Source organism: Vitis vinifera, chromosome 10 (genome assembly GCF_030704535.1).
Source record: "Vitis vinifera cultivar Pinot Noir 40024 chromosome 10, ASM3070453v1".
In the NCBI taxonomy this organism is placed as follows: domain Eukaryota; kingdom Viridiplantae; phylum Streptophyta; class Magnoliopsida; order Vitales; family Vitaceae; genus Vitis; species Vitis vinifera.
Window position 1 is genome coordinate 23819935 of NC_081814.1, and position 18523 is coordinate 23838457.

Below are 18523 nucleotides of genomic sequence, written 5' to 3' on the forward strand. Positions count from 1 at the left end.
ACCAAGACTACTACTAACTAGAGTTTCAAAATCATTATAATAAATTAAATGACTAAATTCACTTACAGAACAATAAATAAATCATATGATATTCCCAATTTATTTAATAAACTAATAAACAAATCAAAACATATTTTAGAAAAATATTCCTAGATCAATTTTAGAGAATTCAAACATTTTGATACTTCAAAAAAACATATGAAAAATAGATAAAAAAAATTATAAAATAACTTACTACATTATTGATCCTTACCTTGAAAAAGTCACTTAAATTTTTGAAAGAATTAATCTACACCTTTTAATTATAGAATGAAACAAATACTACAATTTCCTTCTTCTACTCTTCAAAAAAAAAAAAAAAAGTTATCTAAAGTCTTTTTTTTCTTCTCTCTATGTCTTTTCAATACTTATCTTCTCTACATGTCCCTAAAATAAATTTAGGATGTTACATTCTTTCTTCCTTATAAAATTTTCATCCTCGAAATGTGCTAAGTCACTATACTTTTATACCATTATATTTATTGGTCAAGATATCAATTAATTCACCACAAAAAAATAAGTAAATTCAAATAATCATAATTACTTTTATTTTATTTTTTAATATTTTTACATTATATTTTTTATTTGTTAATCTTCGTTTATTTATTTCTTTCCAACAAATAACTTAAGAGCATTCTAAGGTTGAAATCATGGTCTATGGAAAAACCATAATTAGGATAACTTATTAATTTATTCAAAAGAAATTCAAACTTATAAACAATTGGAGAATTTCATACACAAGTGAAAACGATCCAACACACACTTTCTAACCCAATCCCAATTAAAGGGATAAAACATTTTTTTTTTTTTAAATACATAAATATTTAAGGTAGGTATTTTTTAATTTTAAAATACATAAATATCCCTAAAATCAATATTTGGATGTTAAACAATTTTTTAATGATAAAAATTTATACAAATTCATTATTTTTATTTTTGGAATGAAAATTTTTCTCAAACACCAGTTCTCCAAAATAATTCATTAATTATTTTTAAAAAAGGATGATATTTATATACTACATATTAAAATAGAAATGAACTCATTGGCAATTACAAGGATTTTCAATTCAATGCTTTTATAAAAGAAAATATTATATTATTAAATATGTCAAAAAAATAAATTCTAAAGCAGATTCCTACACTACTCATTTAGTTGGGAATCTTCTATAATAATTCCTATATTTCTCATTTAGTCCGCAAATTTTCCCAACCCTGCGCTCCAAATCTTTATCTTGTCCGTCAAGTCCGACTCTCTGCACAGCAAAGAAGAGGAAACCTCACACGCGTGGGTGCGTGGCATAGAAAACAACACCCCAGAGAATCAGACGGCCCATCACCTTTTGTACCCAAAATCCATACAGTATTCCCTCCTCTTTGTTATTGGCGGGGACGTTTCAAATTTGTACCCACAGTTTCCGAAAGCAGCTCTTAGTCTTAGCCGTGTGAAAAAAGGCATCCTCTTTAGATTCTTCAAAAGCAGCTCTCATTTAGTTCTACTTTTCAACAGTTCTTTTCTCTACAAACTCTGTCTTCTTCTCTCACATCTTCAAAAGCGCTTTTGTGTTATTATTTCCGTACTACGAGTCTCTCTTAGCGTGTTTGTAGAAGTTTTTATGTCAGATTCTTCTCTCTAGTATTTTGATTTTTTTTTTATCTGGTGTGGACGGAATCCTGATTTTCCGGGGAGAAAGCGTAATGGGGGACGACGGAAGCTCTGGTTCGCCGGATGGAGGGAGTGAGAGGAAGCCTCCGAGGTCGGAGGAAGCACCGGAGAATGGCGGAGGAGGAGAGGAGGTTCTGAGGGTGGAAGGAGACGGAGGAGTTGTGCCGAAGAAGAGGCGTGGGCGGAAGCCGGGGAAGAAGGCGGAAGTGAAGAGGAAAGGGAAAGGAAGTGGTGTTGGTGGTTGTTCTGAAGGTGGAGGAGGTCCGACGAGGAAGCGCGGTCGGTCTAAGAAGGATGTGAAAACTGGGGAGAATGTGGATTTGGCGGCGGAGAAGGGCGGCGAAAATGGCGATAAAGGCGTGGGAAGTGGTGGTTCTGGAGATGAAGGAGGTGGAAAAGCTGGAGAAGATGTAGAATCGGGAGAAAATCAGGATATGCAGATTGCGAAGGAGGGAGCAAATGGTAGGGAAGGCCTTCAAAACTGTGGTCGTGAAGACGAAGGAAGTGAAAAAGCTGGAGAAGATGTGAAATCTGGGGAGAATGAGGATTTGCTGGCGGAGAAAAGTAGAGAAAAAGATGAGAAAGGCAAAAGTGGTAGTGGGAATGAAAGTTCAGAAGCTCAAGAAGATTTAAAACACGTGGAAATTGAGGATGTTTTGATGGAGAAAAGTGGAGAAGGAGGTGAGAAAGGCAAAGAAACTAATAGTTCTGAAAATGTTGGAGTCTTGGTGAGGAGGCGCGGCCGAAAACCAAAAAGTGTGATATTGCAGGAGATTGAGCAAAATGAGAATGGGATAGAGAGGGGTGTTGATGAAAATGGAGGTGTTACCTCAAGGAGGTGTAGCCTAAGGCCAAGAAAAGAAGTGAAATCAGTGGGAAATTATGATCTCCAGATTGAGAAAGATGAAGAAGATGGTGAAGAAAACGTAGAAAGTGGGGTTTCAGATGATGGAGTTGCGGTAAAGAAGAGAGGTAAAAAAAAGGTGAAAAAAGGTAGGAAAATGGGTGGCATTGGTGATGAAGATAAACAACCTTCTGTGAAGAGGCAACGGGGAAGAACTAGAACAAAGAAGGAAGATTTTGGAGACAAGGATTCAATGGCAGTGAAAGGTGAAGAAAGTGATGATTTAGACACTGAAGATGGTGATGAGATGACTCGAAGAGGACCTAAGAAGAAGAGAGGGAAAAAGAGTACAAAAGGGCCTGCGGTTCCTAAGAATGATATGAAAACTGAGGATTTTGGAAATGAAAATGGTGAAGAAAACTCTTCCAAGAACGAGACTGAGCCAAGGACAATCACACAGAAGAGAAAGAAGTCAAAAGATGAAGCATTGGGGAAGTTGGATGATGAGAAGGAGAAAGAGCCCTCAGAAAGGAGCTTGATGAGTGATGGTTATTGCCTGAGGGCTCCCAAAGCTCAGTCTTCAGTACCTCAACAACTTTCACGTAAGGAGAAGATGGATCCAAAAGTAAGGCTCTTCTATTGCCCCAATTTACCTAATTGTTCTTTACTAGTTTATGTTTTTGATATGTGGCTTTGTTTCTGATTTTGGATTCAACAGTGGATTGAAGAGGTGTCTTTAATGTGCCATCAATGTCAGAGAAATGACAAAGGAAGAGTTGTCCGCTGCCGAAAATGCAAGAGGAAGCGATTTTGTATCCCCTGCTTAGAAACTTGGTAAGTTGTTCGGATTACTTCTGGAAATGCTTAATTTTGTTTCATTTTGATTTTTTTAGCTTTACTCTACTGGGTTTTAGGCTATAGTTGGATTTCTATTAATATTTGCTTCTGGTAAGTACAATCCCTGTTTAGTTAATTCAATTTCATCTGTAGTTATATCTCATCTATAAAGATAGCATTTGGACTGCTTACGTTTTTCATTTTTGTGCCTTCATTCGAGTAAAGTAACCCAATCAATTATTTCTTTTACCTTGTCCTACTCTGCTCTGTAGGTATCCTCACATGTCAGAGGAGGCAATTGCTGAGTCTTGCCCGTTTTGTAGTGGGAACTGCAATTGCAAAGCATGCTTAAGATGTGATGGATCCCTTAAAGTAAGTTTTTCTATTTGAGGGTATGTACAAGATGTCTTAATCATGGAATTCTGATTTATTCTGTGTGCTTTTCTGTAGAAAATGGCTGAACTGGACTATTTGAAAATGAAGCTCAGTGATGAGGAGAAATTTAAGCACTCTAGGTATTTGCTACAAGCAGTTGTCCCGTTTTTGAAACAATTTAATCAAGAACAGATGCTTGAGAAGGAGATTGAGGCTAAGATACAAGGTAATTTTCCTTATGGGCCTTATGGCAGGTGGGATTTAGAATTTGCTTGGGATGCAACTTCTGTTTTGCAACCCATTTACTTGTGATAAAAATGAAAAAATGCAAGCTCTGTTAGATACATAATGGATTTGCCCATGCCATTTGGAAGTCACTATATAAGTGGGGCTTTCTTCTCTTCTTTCTGCAAGTTAGTTGGGTCAATAACTATACTGGGCATCTTCATCTGTTCTTTCTATTTTAGCTTCCTTCTTATACAATTTACATGCAGTTATTAATTTTTGTTTTCTAGATACTGATTGGTGTTCCTTGTGGTAGGATTATCTCCATCAGAGCTAAAGATACAGCGTGTAGTTTGCAACAAGAATGAGCGTGCATACTGGTAAGGCCTTTTCCAGGAATAACTTGTCCCCTCAGCAATTGCTTTACTCTTCAAGAATCTAGTGTTCCATTTTTTTTTTAACATTTTTTATATTTTCTTGCAGTGACAACTGTAGAACTTCTATTGTTGACTTCCACAGAAGCTGTCCCAACTGTTCTTATGATCTCTGCCTTATTTGCTGCCGGGAGATTCGTGATGGCCACCTGCAGGGAGGTGAGGAGGAAGTGATTGTGCATGTTGACTCCCCAGGACTAGGCTACTTGCATGGTGATAAGTCTAGATTTCCTGAGTCTTCAAGGAGAAAGAGAAAATTGAATTTTCCTGCTAACGCTAGCCCTAAGGATCATGCTAAGTCAATGTCTGGGTGGGAAGCAAATAAAAATGGTAGCATCCCTTGCCCTCCAAAGAACTTGGGTGGTTGTGGGCAGGGACTACTAGAATTGAGATGTATGTTAGAGGAAAATTTTGTTTTGGGGTTGATAATGGAAGCAGAAGAAATAGCAAGCAGTAACAAACTTATGGATATTTCTGGAAACCCTCAACAGTGTTGCTCGTGTTTGAACTTTGCGGATGACAATGACACTGACAACAGTAAGTTAAGAAAAGGAGCTTCCCGAGATGATTCCAGTGATAACAATTTGTACTGCCCAAAAGCCACTGATATTCAGGATGAGGATTTAAAGCATTTCCAGTGGCATTGGCTCAGAGGCGAGCCAATAATTGTAAGAGATGTACTTGAAAATACATCTGGTCTGAGTTGGGAGCCAATGGTCATGTGGCGTGCATTTCGTCAGATTACAAATACCAATCATGCTCAACATTTGGAAGTGACAGCCATGGATTGCTTGGATTGGTGTGAGGTGCCTCCTATCTTTTGTCTTTCCAGTCGGTCTCCAACCAGAGTGATTCATTACTATTTAGTTGTTCTATGTTTGCTTCTCTAATCAATATTCATTTAATTCCAGATTTGGTTCTTAACCATTCTCAATCTTCATTTGCTAAGGATCTTTTGTTTTATTACTTAACATGGGATTACTAACTTTTGTAAATCACTAAAAATTGTTCTTCAGGGATGGACTTCTATAAGTTAGTCGCTTGGATGTACACCAAACCTGTGATTTGGCTTATTTTACACTGTTTATTGTTCTTTATTATTACTACTTTCAAACAATTATATTCTTCTCGTAAAATCTGTCTTGGATCCAGTAGATATTTAAATGTGGTTGTCAATTTTCTATAATTTATATAACAAGTTCAATTAATGATCTTATATTGTAACAAATGCAGGTAGCAGTTAATATTCATCAATTTTTTAAAGGATATTCGGATGGTCGGTTTGATAGTTATAAGTGGCCTCAGATACTTAAATTGAAAGACTGGCCACCCTCTACTTTATTCAAGGAGCGCTTACCGCGCCATCATGCTGAATTTGTTAGCTGCCTTCCGTTTAAAGATTATACACATCCATTTGATGGCATTCTCAATCTTGCTGTCAAATTGCCAAAAGGGAGTCTACAGCCAGACTTGGGGCCCAAGACATATATAGCATATGGAGTTGCTCAGGAGCTGGGTCGTGGAGACTCTGTAACAAAGCTTCATTGTGATATGTCTGATGCAGTATGCTTAGTTTCTTTTCTTATTCCTGTGTTTTTTAAATTCATTGTTGTTGTCCGTTCTGTTCAGCATTCACTACTCGAGGATTTCTGTTAGGAAGTAATGATTGCAAAGAACCATCTCTTCTTCCCCTTGTCCCATCAGCTAAAAGATGAAGTTGATGAGGCCTCACTCAGCTGGGCTGATAAGCACCAGCTGGAAGTATTTTACAGGCCCAAACACATTGCATCTTTGCACAATCTTTTTCTTTCCTTCTTAATATGCACAGTGGCCATCTAACTTTATTTCATATAGCCTCATCATTATTCAACCTGCCAGATATTTTTGTTATAGAATGTAAAGCTGCAAATATAGTAGTCAAATGCAAATCCATGCTTGTCTCAGGGGCACCTAGCTCAAGTTAAAACCAAAATAAGATGGGGTAGGCCTTCTTCAGGATAGAATTGTTACACTCTTTATATAAAATGGCTGCCAAGCTGCCATCATAATAGTTCTCTCAACTGCTTTGGTATGCAGGTATGTAAGAGTGGGAATAACGGAAATTTTTTTTTATTTTTTTATTTTATATGCTATCTACTGCTATAACTATTCTTGTTTTTCACCACTAGTATTTGATTAATTATTTAGAATCAATTACAAGATCATTAAAAAGTAACAAATGTTAATGGAAAATAATGGATGAAAACGCTACATCTGGTGTTGCTCCCTTCGTTTTTTAACGAGTGTTTATGTTTCTATCCTCTTTCATTGGATGCATATAGGGACTTAATTTTGCCTAGTTTCATGAAGTGTTGCATACCTTTTCTTTGATCTCAGATCCTAATTGGTTGTTTCAGGTTAATGTTTTAACTCATACTGCTGAGGCAACCCTTCCATCTGATAATCTGGCTGAAATAGAAAAGTTGAAAGCACAGCATAGTGCCCAAGATCAGGAGGAGCATCTGGAAGATAGTCAGACAAAAAACCAAGATGTTGAGGAGAAGCAACCGTCACCATCCAGTGGTCCCCAAAGTATATCAGGAGGTTCTGAAAAGAATGAAGAAGCAGAAGTGGGTCAAGATGGAAGTAAGAAGATTAGTGGACCTTCTGCAATTTCAGGAAATAGGTTGGCAGGGGGGAAACCTGCAGAGGGAGGTGCTCTTTGGGACATTTTCCGTCGACAAGATGTTCCTAAGCTGCAGGAATATCTTAAGAAGCACTTTAGGCAATTCAGGCACATACATTGTTTTCCACTGCAGCAGGTAATAGCTCGCCTGATGAATTCTATGATCACTCGCTGTTTCAATTCCAACATCTAATTATAATAATGATTACTTCTTGTGTGGTTCTTTGCTTTGGGTATTATCTTTTTATTCTATTTATGCATGTGGGCTTAAATAGTCCAATCTACTATGTTGTTTTATATCATAATAATGGGATTCTGCAGGGCACTACTGATTGACTCTATTTCATTGTTTGATTCATTTAAGACATCAAACATCCTTTTGAATGGAGTAGTAGAATAAAGAACTGGAAACTGATATTGAAGAAATGGTATTCTGTTTATTAAAATCCTAATGATAAATGACTGATGAACCTTGTAGATCATAGATTCAGCTCATGTCCCAAACAAAAGAATAAGGATGCCACATGCATGCTTGAGTGCCATGTGTTCTTATATATTATTTTTTCATGCTGGAATCTGATATATGTACTCCCCTGATCATATATAGATGTAAGTTTTTACAATTCTTGTTTTCTTTTTGCTACAGGTTGTTCACCCTATTCATGACCAAACCTTTTACTTGACTCTTGAGCATAAAAGGAAGCTCAAGGATGAATATGGTCTGTATATAATATTACATTTTGGTTTGTTGCATTTAATACCGTCTTTCTTATGGTTGTACTCCTTTTTTGCTGTTATGCAGGAATTGAACCATGGACTTTTGTCCAAAATCTCGGAGATGCAGTATTCATTCCTGCTGGTTGTCCTCATCAAGTTAGAAATTTAAAGGTAAAAATAAAATTTTGAGGATTTTTCATTTTTTATGACTGATGTTATTCTGTTCACATTCCCTTTCCCTTAAAACTGTTCTGTGATGCATATTAGGTTTCCCAACTAAAACATAAATCACATCATATAATTAAGGAAACTGGAGCGGTATAAATCAAATTATTTAATTAAGAAAATTGAAGAGGCAGATTATTATAGACTTAAAGAAACAATGATAATTGTTGGTCTTTAGGGATTTGCCAAATTGCAATGATGATTTTTGGCATCTAGGGATGATGATATTTGCTATCACAACTACATGTGTCTCTTGTACTAATGGACTAGTCTTGAACTTTGATTGTGAATTATTCAAATTGCTTGCTTAGTATTTATGACATCACAGAATTGAAGTTTTCATCTCCCATACGCCTTTTCCTAGGTTTCAATGCCCACAACATACATCAACTTGATGGTGCACATGAATGTGGCTCTCTTGGCATCTGAATCCACATGTTTTATCAGGCTGTTTGGATGTTTATGGCTTTGTAACAATTGAGACCATTGAAATCTCTAATACTTGATAAAATGGCTTGTGGAATATCTTGAGGTTGGGACTAGTAGTTGAGGGGAAATTGTTTAACTTTAAATTTCTCTCTTGCAATCCATTCTCATGCACACATGCACAAGCACAAATTTCTACTTACGTGAACCATAGCATCTAGATGCAGATACTATATCAATTTTGTTTGAATGCTCATGCATACATGCACAAACACAAATTTCCACTTATGTGAATCCATAGCATCTAGATACGGATGCTATATCATTTTTGTTTGGATGCTTTTACCTTAAGAAGGTTTGTATTCAAACAATTGAGTCCAGATCAAATTTGTGATACTCAGTAGTCTGTGGTGTTTCTTGAGCTTTGGACTAGAAGTGGATGGCAAATTCTTCAACTTGAAACCCATATTGGAGTGGAGGATGTTTCTATTTATTGCAGGATATAACAGTGCCCAAGGAAGTTTTTGCATGGGACCAAGCTGAGTATTTTCTATTCAAGTTCATCGTATTAAAGTTTGGTCAAGCTTTAGCTAGTTCAAATTGGAATTGGAAAGTGTTGAATTGGTGAAGGATTTTCCAATGTTTGTGGTGAGAGAAACAGAATTCTTCAGCAGGTTGAACTCTGTGGGTTGCTTGTGGGCTATTGTAAAATGATAGATGTGTTCAGGGGCATGTAGAACATGCGTCTAGATGTATTAGAGAAATTCCTGGCACAGAAGAAACTTATCTTTAGTAGTTCAGCTCTAGGGTGCATGATGTGGGGTCCCACCATTGCCTAAACTTGTCAGAGGCGTTGTTGACTAGGCTTGACCCTTTAAAAGTTTATGTGGTGTTCCTTGTTGCTTGGGTGATCTATATGCCTTACCATGCTTATCATAATTTCCCTTAGTCTGTACATTGCAGATGGGAGAGAGAGGATTAAAAGCTATTATAATGCTCTCTATAGCTGGTGGACTAGCAATCAATTTGTTAGTCCAAGCAGAGTCAAGCCCAAGACTAACGTACTTGCTGGTAGCATAATGGGAAACTAGTTAACTAAGAATGATTTTGAGGGTCTCTTAGAGTATCATGACAATTTTGAGGCTTAATTATTACTTTCCAAGTAGAAGACATCTCTTTCTTGGCTACATTAGTTGGCCAGTCTGCTTGGAAGTGTCGAACCCACTACTATCTATGAATTTGGTGGTTCATGGTGGCTTTGTTCACATAGGCCATATTGCAAATAACTGTTTTTGTAAGATATCTGGAGCTTTCTTTTAAATGATATTCTTGTAAGTATTGAATTCACTATGATATATATATATATATATATATATATATTATGTATACCCAACCGGAGAAGATTCTCATCATAGATGAATTTAGGAGGGATAGGACTTTGGGGAATTAATGTTGTTGCATGTGTTGATAGGTTGAGGGGAATCATCATATCTTATTCTCTTTAATTTGAAGGAGGCTAGTTCTTTTTTGGCTTATTATTTTTGTTTTTTATCATGTGAGTTGTTAACCTTTTCTTTGAAAGAAGCTTTTTATTGTTGACATGATAGTGGCATTCAAAAGAGGTAAAGGAAAGTGAAGGTTAACACTTCTAAGTTTGAAATGGGGTATTTGAAGGGAGCAAAACAATAGGAGGATCTTCAAAGGATAAAAGGGTTGATGTTCTTTCTTATCAACAACTTCATTTTTATGGTTTACTTATTCTATTGTGAAAGTGAAGCCAGATTTTTAAAAGGTGCAAGGAGCACCTAAGATGCAAAAGTCTCTTACACCTTAGGAGCAAGGTGCAACACTAGTCACTTGCCTGAGAGAAGTGAAAAGTGCTTTATGATGCACATCAATTTTATAAAGTATGATCTAAAATCTAATCCAATCAATAAAAAATTTAAGATTTCAAGAATTTTAAAAAAGCATTCAACAAAGTAGTAAAAAAACCATAGAAATTTCAATATCCAATTGAAAATTTTAAGAATATTAAGTGTTTAAAAAGGAAAAGTAAAGTAGGCCAAACATGCTTCTCTAACAAGGCGTATGCCTTGATAGGTGAGGTGCTCTAAAGAGTGGTTGTGCCTTGGGCATAGGCACGATTTAAGTGCATTTTTTAAAACTATTAGTGCAACTTGTCTTTTCTTGTGTTTTAAGAGAGCATAATGTTTGGACTAAACTTGTTTTCCTATTCTTCGCCTTCATTTGTTTTTTTCCTTTTTCTTTTATTCTTTCTTGATGATAGGGTTCACCTCTTTCAAGGTGATGCTATATGTTTTATTTATTCTTATTTATCTATACAAAATAAACTATTAATTAAATAAGATTATTTATGAAATGAAAACACAACTTTGATGTGGAACTTTTAGTTAGATAGAAAGTTCAAAAGGGTAATCCCAAAGGGCATAATCTTAGAAACAAATTTGAGTTATTTTGTGCACAATTCATTATAGAAAAGACTAAAATTGATTTTGGGAAGATTTGGTTTGGAACTTATGATTGAAAAGAAGGGGGACTACTCTAGTAAATAAATGTTTTTTGTGTAAAATAGAGGAGTCCATCAACCATTTGCTTCTTCATGGTGTCACAATTGGTTATTTGTGAAAATTGACTTTCTCATTATTTGGGTTGTAGCGGGTGATGCATTCTTTGGTTAGATTGACATTGCTAAGTTAGAGTGGAAGTTGGAAAAAAATGGAAGAAAGCTTGGCTAATTGCCCCTTTGTGACTTTTTTTGTTCATTTGGCGTGAAAGAAATCTGAGGACTTTTGAAGATGTAGAAACTTTGAATCAAACACTTAAGTCTACTCTTTTGTTTTCCTTATTGGACCTTGTTAGGACTCATGTAGAAGGATTTCCTTTGTCATTAATCGATTTTGTACATTGGTTAGGAGCTAAGTAGTTGTGGGCAAGTGGTTTTGTTCTTTGCTCTTCTTTTCCCTCTCTCTTTACAGCTGGTTTCCTTTGTATACTTCGAGCGTATGTTAGTGAGTTTCAACCTTTTTTATTTTTTATTTTTTTTATTATATTATTTGTGTACTTATAAAAAAAAAATGATTTTGGGAAGTAAAGGATGGATGAATATGCAAGTGATTCAAACCATTATATTGATTTCTCTAGTGGCTTGGTTTTCTTTCTACCATAACTAAGGTTAAACGAAGGGCTACACCATTTTGAGATAGTAGCTAATGCTTTGGATATGCTAGGTAAATCCTCTTGTGTTTGTGTTTAAACTACTGTAACTCTCTTAGACAATTTCATTTTAGCCCTGTTGTGGACATGTCCTTGTAGAGAAGGAAAGAACTCATTTTTGCTTTTGGTTTATGTATGGGTACTTTGTAATTACTCTAGGAACAAAGGACATATCCTCAAACTATACAAAAAGTTCAAGATTCCAAATATTAAAAGGACTTAACTAAATAATAATGAAATTACACAAATTTCAATATACAATTAGAAAATTTAAAAATAAAAATGTTTAGAAAGAAAACAAAATCGAAGGGGCATGCCTTTCCAGCAAGGCGTATGCCTTGACAAGGAAGACCTTATAACTAACAAGTGGTTGAGCCTTGGGCTTAGCCATTCTGTAAGCGTGCCTTTTACAATTATGGTAAAATTAGACACCCACCTATCAAATCCTTTTTACTTGTAAGAACTCCCATTTTTAGCTCCTTGATTTGTGAAAAAGCCATAGTGGTTAATGATATTGTGAGATCCTCCTTGTCATTCCCCCACCCTTGCTCTTTTTGGATGAGATTGGTCTTTGGACATAATAGGTTCTTGTTTTCTTTTAAGTAATTCCTTTTCTTTTCCTAAAAGGTGATTCCATCCCCTTTTTTACTAGCTAAGTTCATTTGGATAGCTGGTCACAAGAAAGTGAATTATGATGATGTGCTCTTAGTAGGAGACTTTATATTGCTATGAGTTTTGACAGATGCATCCTTGGTTGGGACAATGACAAGCCTAAGGACCATATTTGCTAAAGTACCCTACAGGAAGGTATCTTTGGTAATTAAGCTTCTCCATAGGCATTTAGTGTGGTTCTGAAAGAGACACAAGACATGGTGATAATTTCTTTTTAAGGTTTTGATAGGGTAACAGGAAAAGTATTTGTTTGTAATGCTCGCCACTATTTGGTAGGAATTCCAAGTTTTTAAGGGTAACCAAGATATATCTTTTTGAGCTTCCTTGGCAAGGAAATTTGCATAATTTTCACATCTTTGGATTGGAGGGCAATCTTTATGCCCCCGTTTCATGTGCTTGGTTTTAGTTGGTGGCTGGTCTTTTGGTGGGCCGGCATTAGCTTTCTAGTTCTCTCTCCCCATGAAATATGTCTCATCTTTGCTTGTGTTCTTTTGTTCCTCATCAATAATATTTCTCCATTTCTGATACAAGAAAAAAATAGTTTAATATTTTATATCATAATTAAAGGCCAAGATGCCTTGATGAGTTTCGGATATACGACATGTTTTTCCACTAAATAGAACATGTAATTCCATCAATGACCTTTGTTATGTGGGATTAGAGACATTTGTTGACACTTCTAGAAAACTTTTGGACCCATTCTACACTATTTTATGAACAAGACTATATTTGCAAAAATAAAAAATTTTACTTTATATGATGACAACACTTGGCTGATGTGTTGAACACTTGGTACATATTTTTTGATGGTTTTTCTTTCATTTAAAATCATGATATTGTAATTTTACAATGGGCAAGTCTTAGTTCCTTGTGTTAGGAACAAAATACCGAATGGCATTAGACATTGGTTTGGTTGCATGAAGCCCACCCAAACATGGGTTCTTTTTGTTGATTCTAATCTTAAAATGTGGAATAGTTGGTATTTTGTATTAAGATGTGTAAAGTCTAATTATTATCTTGACAATGTTTGTCCTAATGTAGATTGATCCTATATAGAAACAACATGTGGATTGCACAAAATTTTGTAAGGGTATTTTATGTTGGGGTATTTTGGAGATTTTACACATGTAATTTGGTTACCCTAATTTTGTTGTATTTAAGGTAGTCGACTTGGTGAGTTTGTGTATGTAATTGAGAGAGATAGAAAAACGCGGAGAGAAACCTAGAGAGCGAGGCATTTGTGATTTTCTTGTAATTTCTCTTTTTCATCATAGTGAAAATTTGTAGTGCTTGCAAGTGGACGTAACTCTCATATTGAAAGTGAACCGCTATAAATCTAGTATGTTTTTGTGCTTTAATTTTTTGCATTCGTTTATTGTCACTTTTGAAAAATGGGATTATGGTATTTTAATCCTAATATTTTGAACCATTTAACCTTAATAACTGCTGTGAATTGTCATTATTGATTACAAATACTTTTAAAGAACTAGCTGGACATGATGTTTGATTGCTCAATGGATGATTTTTCTGTTTATAAACATATTGTCTAACAAAATGAAAAGGTTGAGAATTGAATTTCAATTTTTTATTGCTCTAAATGTTGAAATTTTGGTTGCTCTAAATGAGTTTCTATCTTAACTAAAAATACTAAAAATTGTTGTTTTGGATGACGGATACCTTAGAAAGCCTGTTTCGTTGCTAGTGTCCACTTGTGGGTTTGATATTTGTTTCCTTTCTTTCTTTTTTATTTATTTTTAATAATATAATTGAGATATATTGATCAGATCAATTTACTGGTTTTTTGTTTCTGTTATTATTTCAACAGTCATGTATAAAGGTTGCAGTTGATTTTGTCTCACCTGAAAATGTTGGTGAGTGCGTTCGATTGACTGAAGAATTTCGCACACTTCCCCAAAATCATAGGGCTAAAGAAGACAAATTGGAGGTACTTTGTCTAATTTCTTTCTATAATATGTCATCAACTCTTTGTCCTTGTGTTGCCAGTGATGTCTTTGATAGGAAATGTTGATGTCTGCTTCCTATTGATAGCATTATACTCAAGCTTTCTTTTTGTTTCTCTCTACATATTTTTTTCACATTCAATTTATAGTGTTCTATAATTTTAGTAAAAGCGGTTATCACATTGTTAATTACAATCCTTACACCTTAGCTGCTACCAGCTTTTGGACATCACTGCACCAACTGCAGCATGTTTTGTTGGAACCACCAGCATCATTTCCATGCGGGCATGACCATCATTTTGCCTGTTTGGACCATGAAACTACCTTTAACTCTTCGTTACCACCTCTGCTGATGCTACGATAATCAAGTTGCATGCCTTCTTGTTTGCCTTATATGTCATTATGGGTTGGAGTCTTGTACTATAGTACTTAAACTACTTGTACAGCTTCATAGGAGAATCACACTCTTTCAAGATCACTGTTCTTGTAAGGAAAGTATATGATCAATTCTGGTGTGCATCAATGTAATTCTAATCCAGGGGATTAATTGCAATACATGTACTGCAGTACCAATAACTAGGATTTGGCGTTATTTGTTTTAGTTCTCTACTTTGTGAAAATTTTTATTTTCCAAGTATTTAACTGTACCCTTTTAGATATACGGGTTTCTGATTTCTGCTGTACTTGAAACAGGTGAAGAAAATGGTTATTCATGCAGTGTATAATGCTTTGAAGACTTTGAATCCGTAAGAAATCCTTGAATCTGGTATTTCAGGCATGAAAGTTTTATATATATTTATTTTTGTGTACAACTTTTATATTTTCTTTCTTTCTGGTGTGTCCAAGTTCTTTGTTTTCTGATATATAAGCTGTGCCCAAAGATGAAAAGAAATTCTCATTTTGGTTTTAGCATATTTTGATTACATTTACAGCTTATTATCCTTGCTCCCAACTTCTCCTTTGATGCTTGCAAGTGCCTATGTAATAACTTAGGACACGTATCAACCACTGGTAATACACTTAACTACCATTGCTAAGACATGTATCACTACTGGTAACACGCATCAACCAATGATGACCGGCATATTGCCCATGTCTCTTGAAATATAAGCAAATGCAATAAAAGATTTTGTATTGTGCCTCTTATCATAAACAGCTCAATCTATAGACTTCTATATCCCACTTTACTGCACTGCTTAAGTTAGATTCCTAGCATGCACCTAAATTCTTCAAAATTGGAAAGTTGAAAATTTTTACAAACAAACAGCACTGTTGCATTGGTAGACCTCAGTATCACAATTTGGGGCAATCTAAAAGTTTCTTGGAAGGTGGAATTTGTGTCAATTTCTGGAACATTCATCAGCTTGAGATGGAATTAGTCCATTGTGTTGCTGTTCAATTGCTCTGGTGTCTGTTTGAAATGTGATGAGGAGATACAGTGTAAGTATTATTGCATTTGAAAATATTTGCTTCATTTCCATATCTCTCCTTTTTTTTTTTTTGGGTTTGACTTCACAGTATCTGATGAATTAAACTTAGCCCAATGAACAAATAATGTTCCTGAAGCAGTTAGTGTACTTCATTTTTGAATGCTCTTTGACTAGATATCCTATTGAGCCAGAGTGCAGCATGATTCCTGGTGAATATGCTCATATAATGTTTGGGAAATGACTCCAATTAGCTGTTAGATTTATCTTAAGAATCCAGAGCAAGTCATGTCTTTTTGAGCTATCCCATTTTTTTTTTTTGATATTAGGCAAAGTTATTTCTTTTCCTATTCTTTGAGAGATCCCGTTATGAGTTTTTTCTTCTTTCTTCTATTTATTTATGATTTTGCATATTCTGAAGAGATGGCGATTTTGTTGTTTGACTGCTGCTTTTCCTGATTGTGTAAGAGGTCTTTTCACATAGACTACAGTGCCCTATGTGGTCTGCTGCCTTGAATATTTGTGCTGAAACAAACATTTCGTTAATTGTTGTGATCCTCAGGCAGAAGACAGTTGAGATAATGGGACCAGAAAAGAAAGTCAAGAAAACAAGACGAAAAAAGAGCCGGACACGTGGATGAGCCCCCCTCCCAGCATCACCTGTCCCACCATCTACACTAGAGCTAGAATGAGCGTGTGAGTCCTGTTCAAACTCATGTGAAGATGCCAGTGACAGTTTCTTCTCTTTTTTTGCTGAGAGTGCCATCGTTTGTTCTTCCAACCTTTATGCTGAAATATTTGCTCTCCATCTACGAAGTCATTACCATGTGGTGATTTTTGTTTCATGTTTTGTATATTACCTAGATCAGCAGCAGGGATGGGCAATTTTGTTTGGTTTTGTTTCTATATTGAGATGGCAACATGAATGTTTATTGTATCATTTTGATATTCATAGCAATGAAAGAATATGGTATATTGGTAGTCCAAAAAGATCCCAATTCAATGGAGAGTTGATGAGTTAATGTGCTTGTAAATGGTGGAAGTTTAGATTTGGTTATATCTCAACTAGTAACAGTTTCGTTTTTTTGGAAATTATACGTTTATTTATGCAAGAGAGGTCTGTACTAAAGAGAGGCTTGTATGCAAGTAACTGAGCATAAAAACTTGAATTCCCATAAACTTTTAACACCAGAACTCTACCACCAAATTGGAATCCTCATTTTCCTGCTAGGTTGGATATTTTTAATATGATAGTGTCGTGTGGAAAATACCAGACCTGTATAGATGTCTGCTTGGATTGTTGTCATTGTGTATATGATGCCAAATTTCCCCCAAATGTGCAATCCTGATATTGTGTATGGTTTCTGCAGCTAATGCTTTCAGATCATTTGTCAATTGCAGTTTACTTTTAGTGCCCAAATGTGCTTAAATAAGTCCAGTCTGAGTTGGTTTGAGGGTAAAGGGTGTGTTCACCTTCTAAGAGGAGCTTATTATCTTTATCAGAAAATGTTTCAAATTTCTTATGTTGATATTTTTCCTTGCCAAAGTATGGTTCTCTGTAGGACAGGAAAAGTAGTGGAATATTTTTATAAATATTTTGGGTCATGAGGAGAAAAAAGTTATTGAGACCAAGGCAAAAGTAAGCATGATTAGCTGTGTTCTCATGTGTTTGCTTTCTCTTTTAATTTCATTTGCTTGATTCCTGCTGACACCACACCCAAAAATGGCTTCCCAGATGGCAGGGAGCCAGGAAGAAGGGTTCAACATTATTGGGAACAGTCATTTAGAGAAGTTGAAAGGTGAGGAGTTTGAGTTTGGGTTAAGAGTGAAGCAGGCTGTGATGATAAGAGCCAGTTTGGTTAAGAGATGGTGAGGCAATTTTAGAAACTGAATAAAAGCCCAGCTGTGGTTGAAGTTTGGGGCTAATTTCATTAGACAAATTTGCTACCTCAAATTAGGTTGTTTGTTTAGTGCCTTGGGCTGGTTGTTGTAAGGGATGTAAGGGTTGGTTGGGGATGAGTCCTGAAACCATAAAAGGAGGGATTGGTCCTTGAAAATACCCATTGTCCCATTGCCATTTCTATTTAGCCAATTGTGGAACAAATGTTAGGCTGATTGCCTTGTCTTAAGATTCAATCAAAATACCATTTTTTTTTTCCAGGAATGAATCAATAATTTTGATTTAAAAAAAAAAATGAATTAAATGCAATAATTTATTTCATTCACAATTATTTTACTAAAAATTACCTTCTTTTTCAGTGATCTGTTCTTATTTTTCTTTTCTTTTCTATAACTTGTGAAAACCAATGTAAGTTGTGTTCCATCCAATCCAAAGGGGTCTCTTTCCCATCAAAGATTATATCATCAATGGCAAAACTTATTATTTTTTTTTATCATGAAAAGAATGAGGTGATGTTTGTTTTTTTTATTTAATGAAAAAAGTTAAAATATTTAATTTTTTCTATTGAATTTAAAGTACTTTATTGATATCAATTAATAAATAATTAAAGTAAACTTATTATTAATAGGTTTAATTTAGTTATATTAGTTAATATTAATAAGTTATTTTCAATTCAATATAAAAAATAAAATATTTTAATTTTTTTATTTAGTTAAAATATTTAATTTTTTCTATTTAGTATATCAACCAATAAATAATTAAAGTGAACTTCTTATTAATATGTTTAATTTAGTTATGTTGATTGATATTAATAGGTACTTCTTTAATAAAAAAAATCAAATATTTTGATTTTTTCAACTAAATATTTTAATTTTTTTT

The 18523-nt window shown here is 34.9% G+C and overlaps 1 protein-coding gene across 2 annotated transcripts; it reads left to right on the top strand.

Annotated features, from left to right (window-relative positions):
* Positions 1 to 1257: 1257 nt before the first annotated feature.
* LOC100261347 (lysine-specific demethylase JMJ26) lies at positions 1258 to 16734 on the top strand. 2 transcript variants are annotated; one of them, XM_010657615.3, is made up of 13 exons: positions 1258 to 3171; positions 3265 to 3380; positions 3656 to 3755; positions 3834 to 3984; positions 4300 to 4363; positions 4467 to 5223; positions 5651 to 5980; positions 6814 to 7218; positions 7729 to 7801; positions 7885 to 7970; positions 14182 to 14301; positions 15011 to 15063; positions 16307 to 16734. In XM_010657615.3, the coding sequence occupies exons 1-13, from the start codon at positions 1735 to 1737 to the stop codon at positions 16383 to 16385; spliced, it is 3771 nt and encodes a 1256-aa protein (XP_010655917.1). In that variant the 5' UTR covers positions 1258 to 1734; the 3' UTR covers positions 16386 to 16734. The 2 variants fall into 2 exon arrangements, with proteins under 2 accessions (XP_010655917.1, XP_019077980.1); XM_019222435.2 differs by lacking the exons at positions 14182 to 14301; positions 15011 to 15063; positions 16307 to 16734 and adding an exon at positions 8852 to 9775.
* The last annotated feature ends 1789 nt before the right edge of the window (positions 16735 to 18523 follow it).

Coding starts and splice junctions, on each gene's coding strand:
- LOC100261347 (XM_010657615.3), top strand. CDS start 1,735: ATGGGGGACGACGGAAGCTCTGGTTCGCCGGATGGAGGGAGTGAGAGG. Junction 4,364..4,466: donor AAGAATGAGCGTGCATACTG/GTAAGGCCTTTT, acceptor ATTTTCTTGCAG/TGACAACTGTAGAACTTCTA. Junction 14,302..15,010: donor CTAAAGAAGACAAATTGGAG/GTACTTTGTCTA, acceptor TACTTGAAACAG/GTGAAGAAAATGGTTATTCA.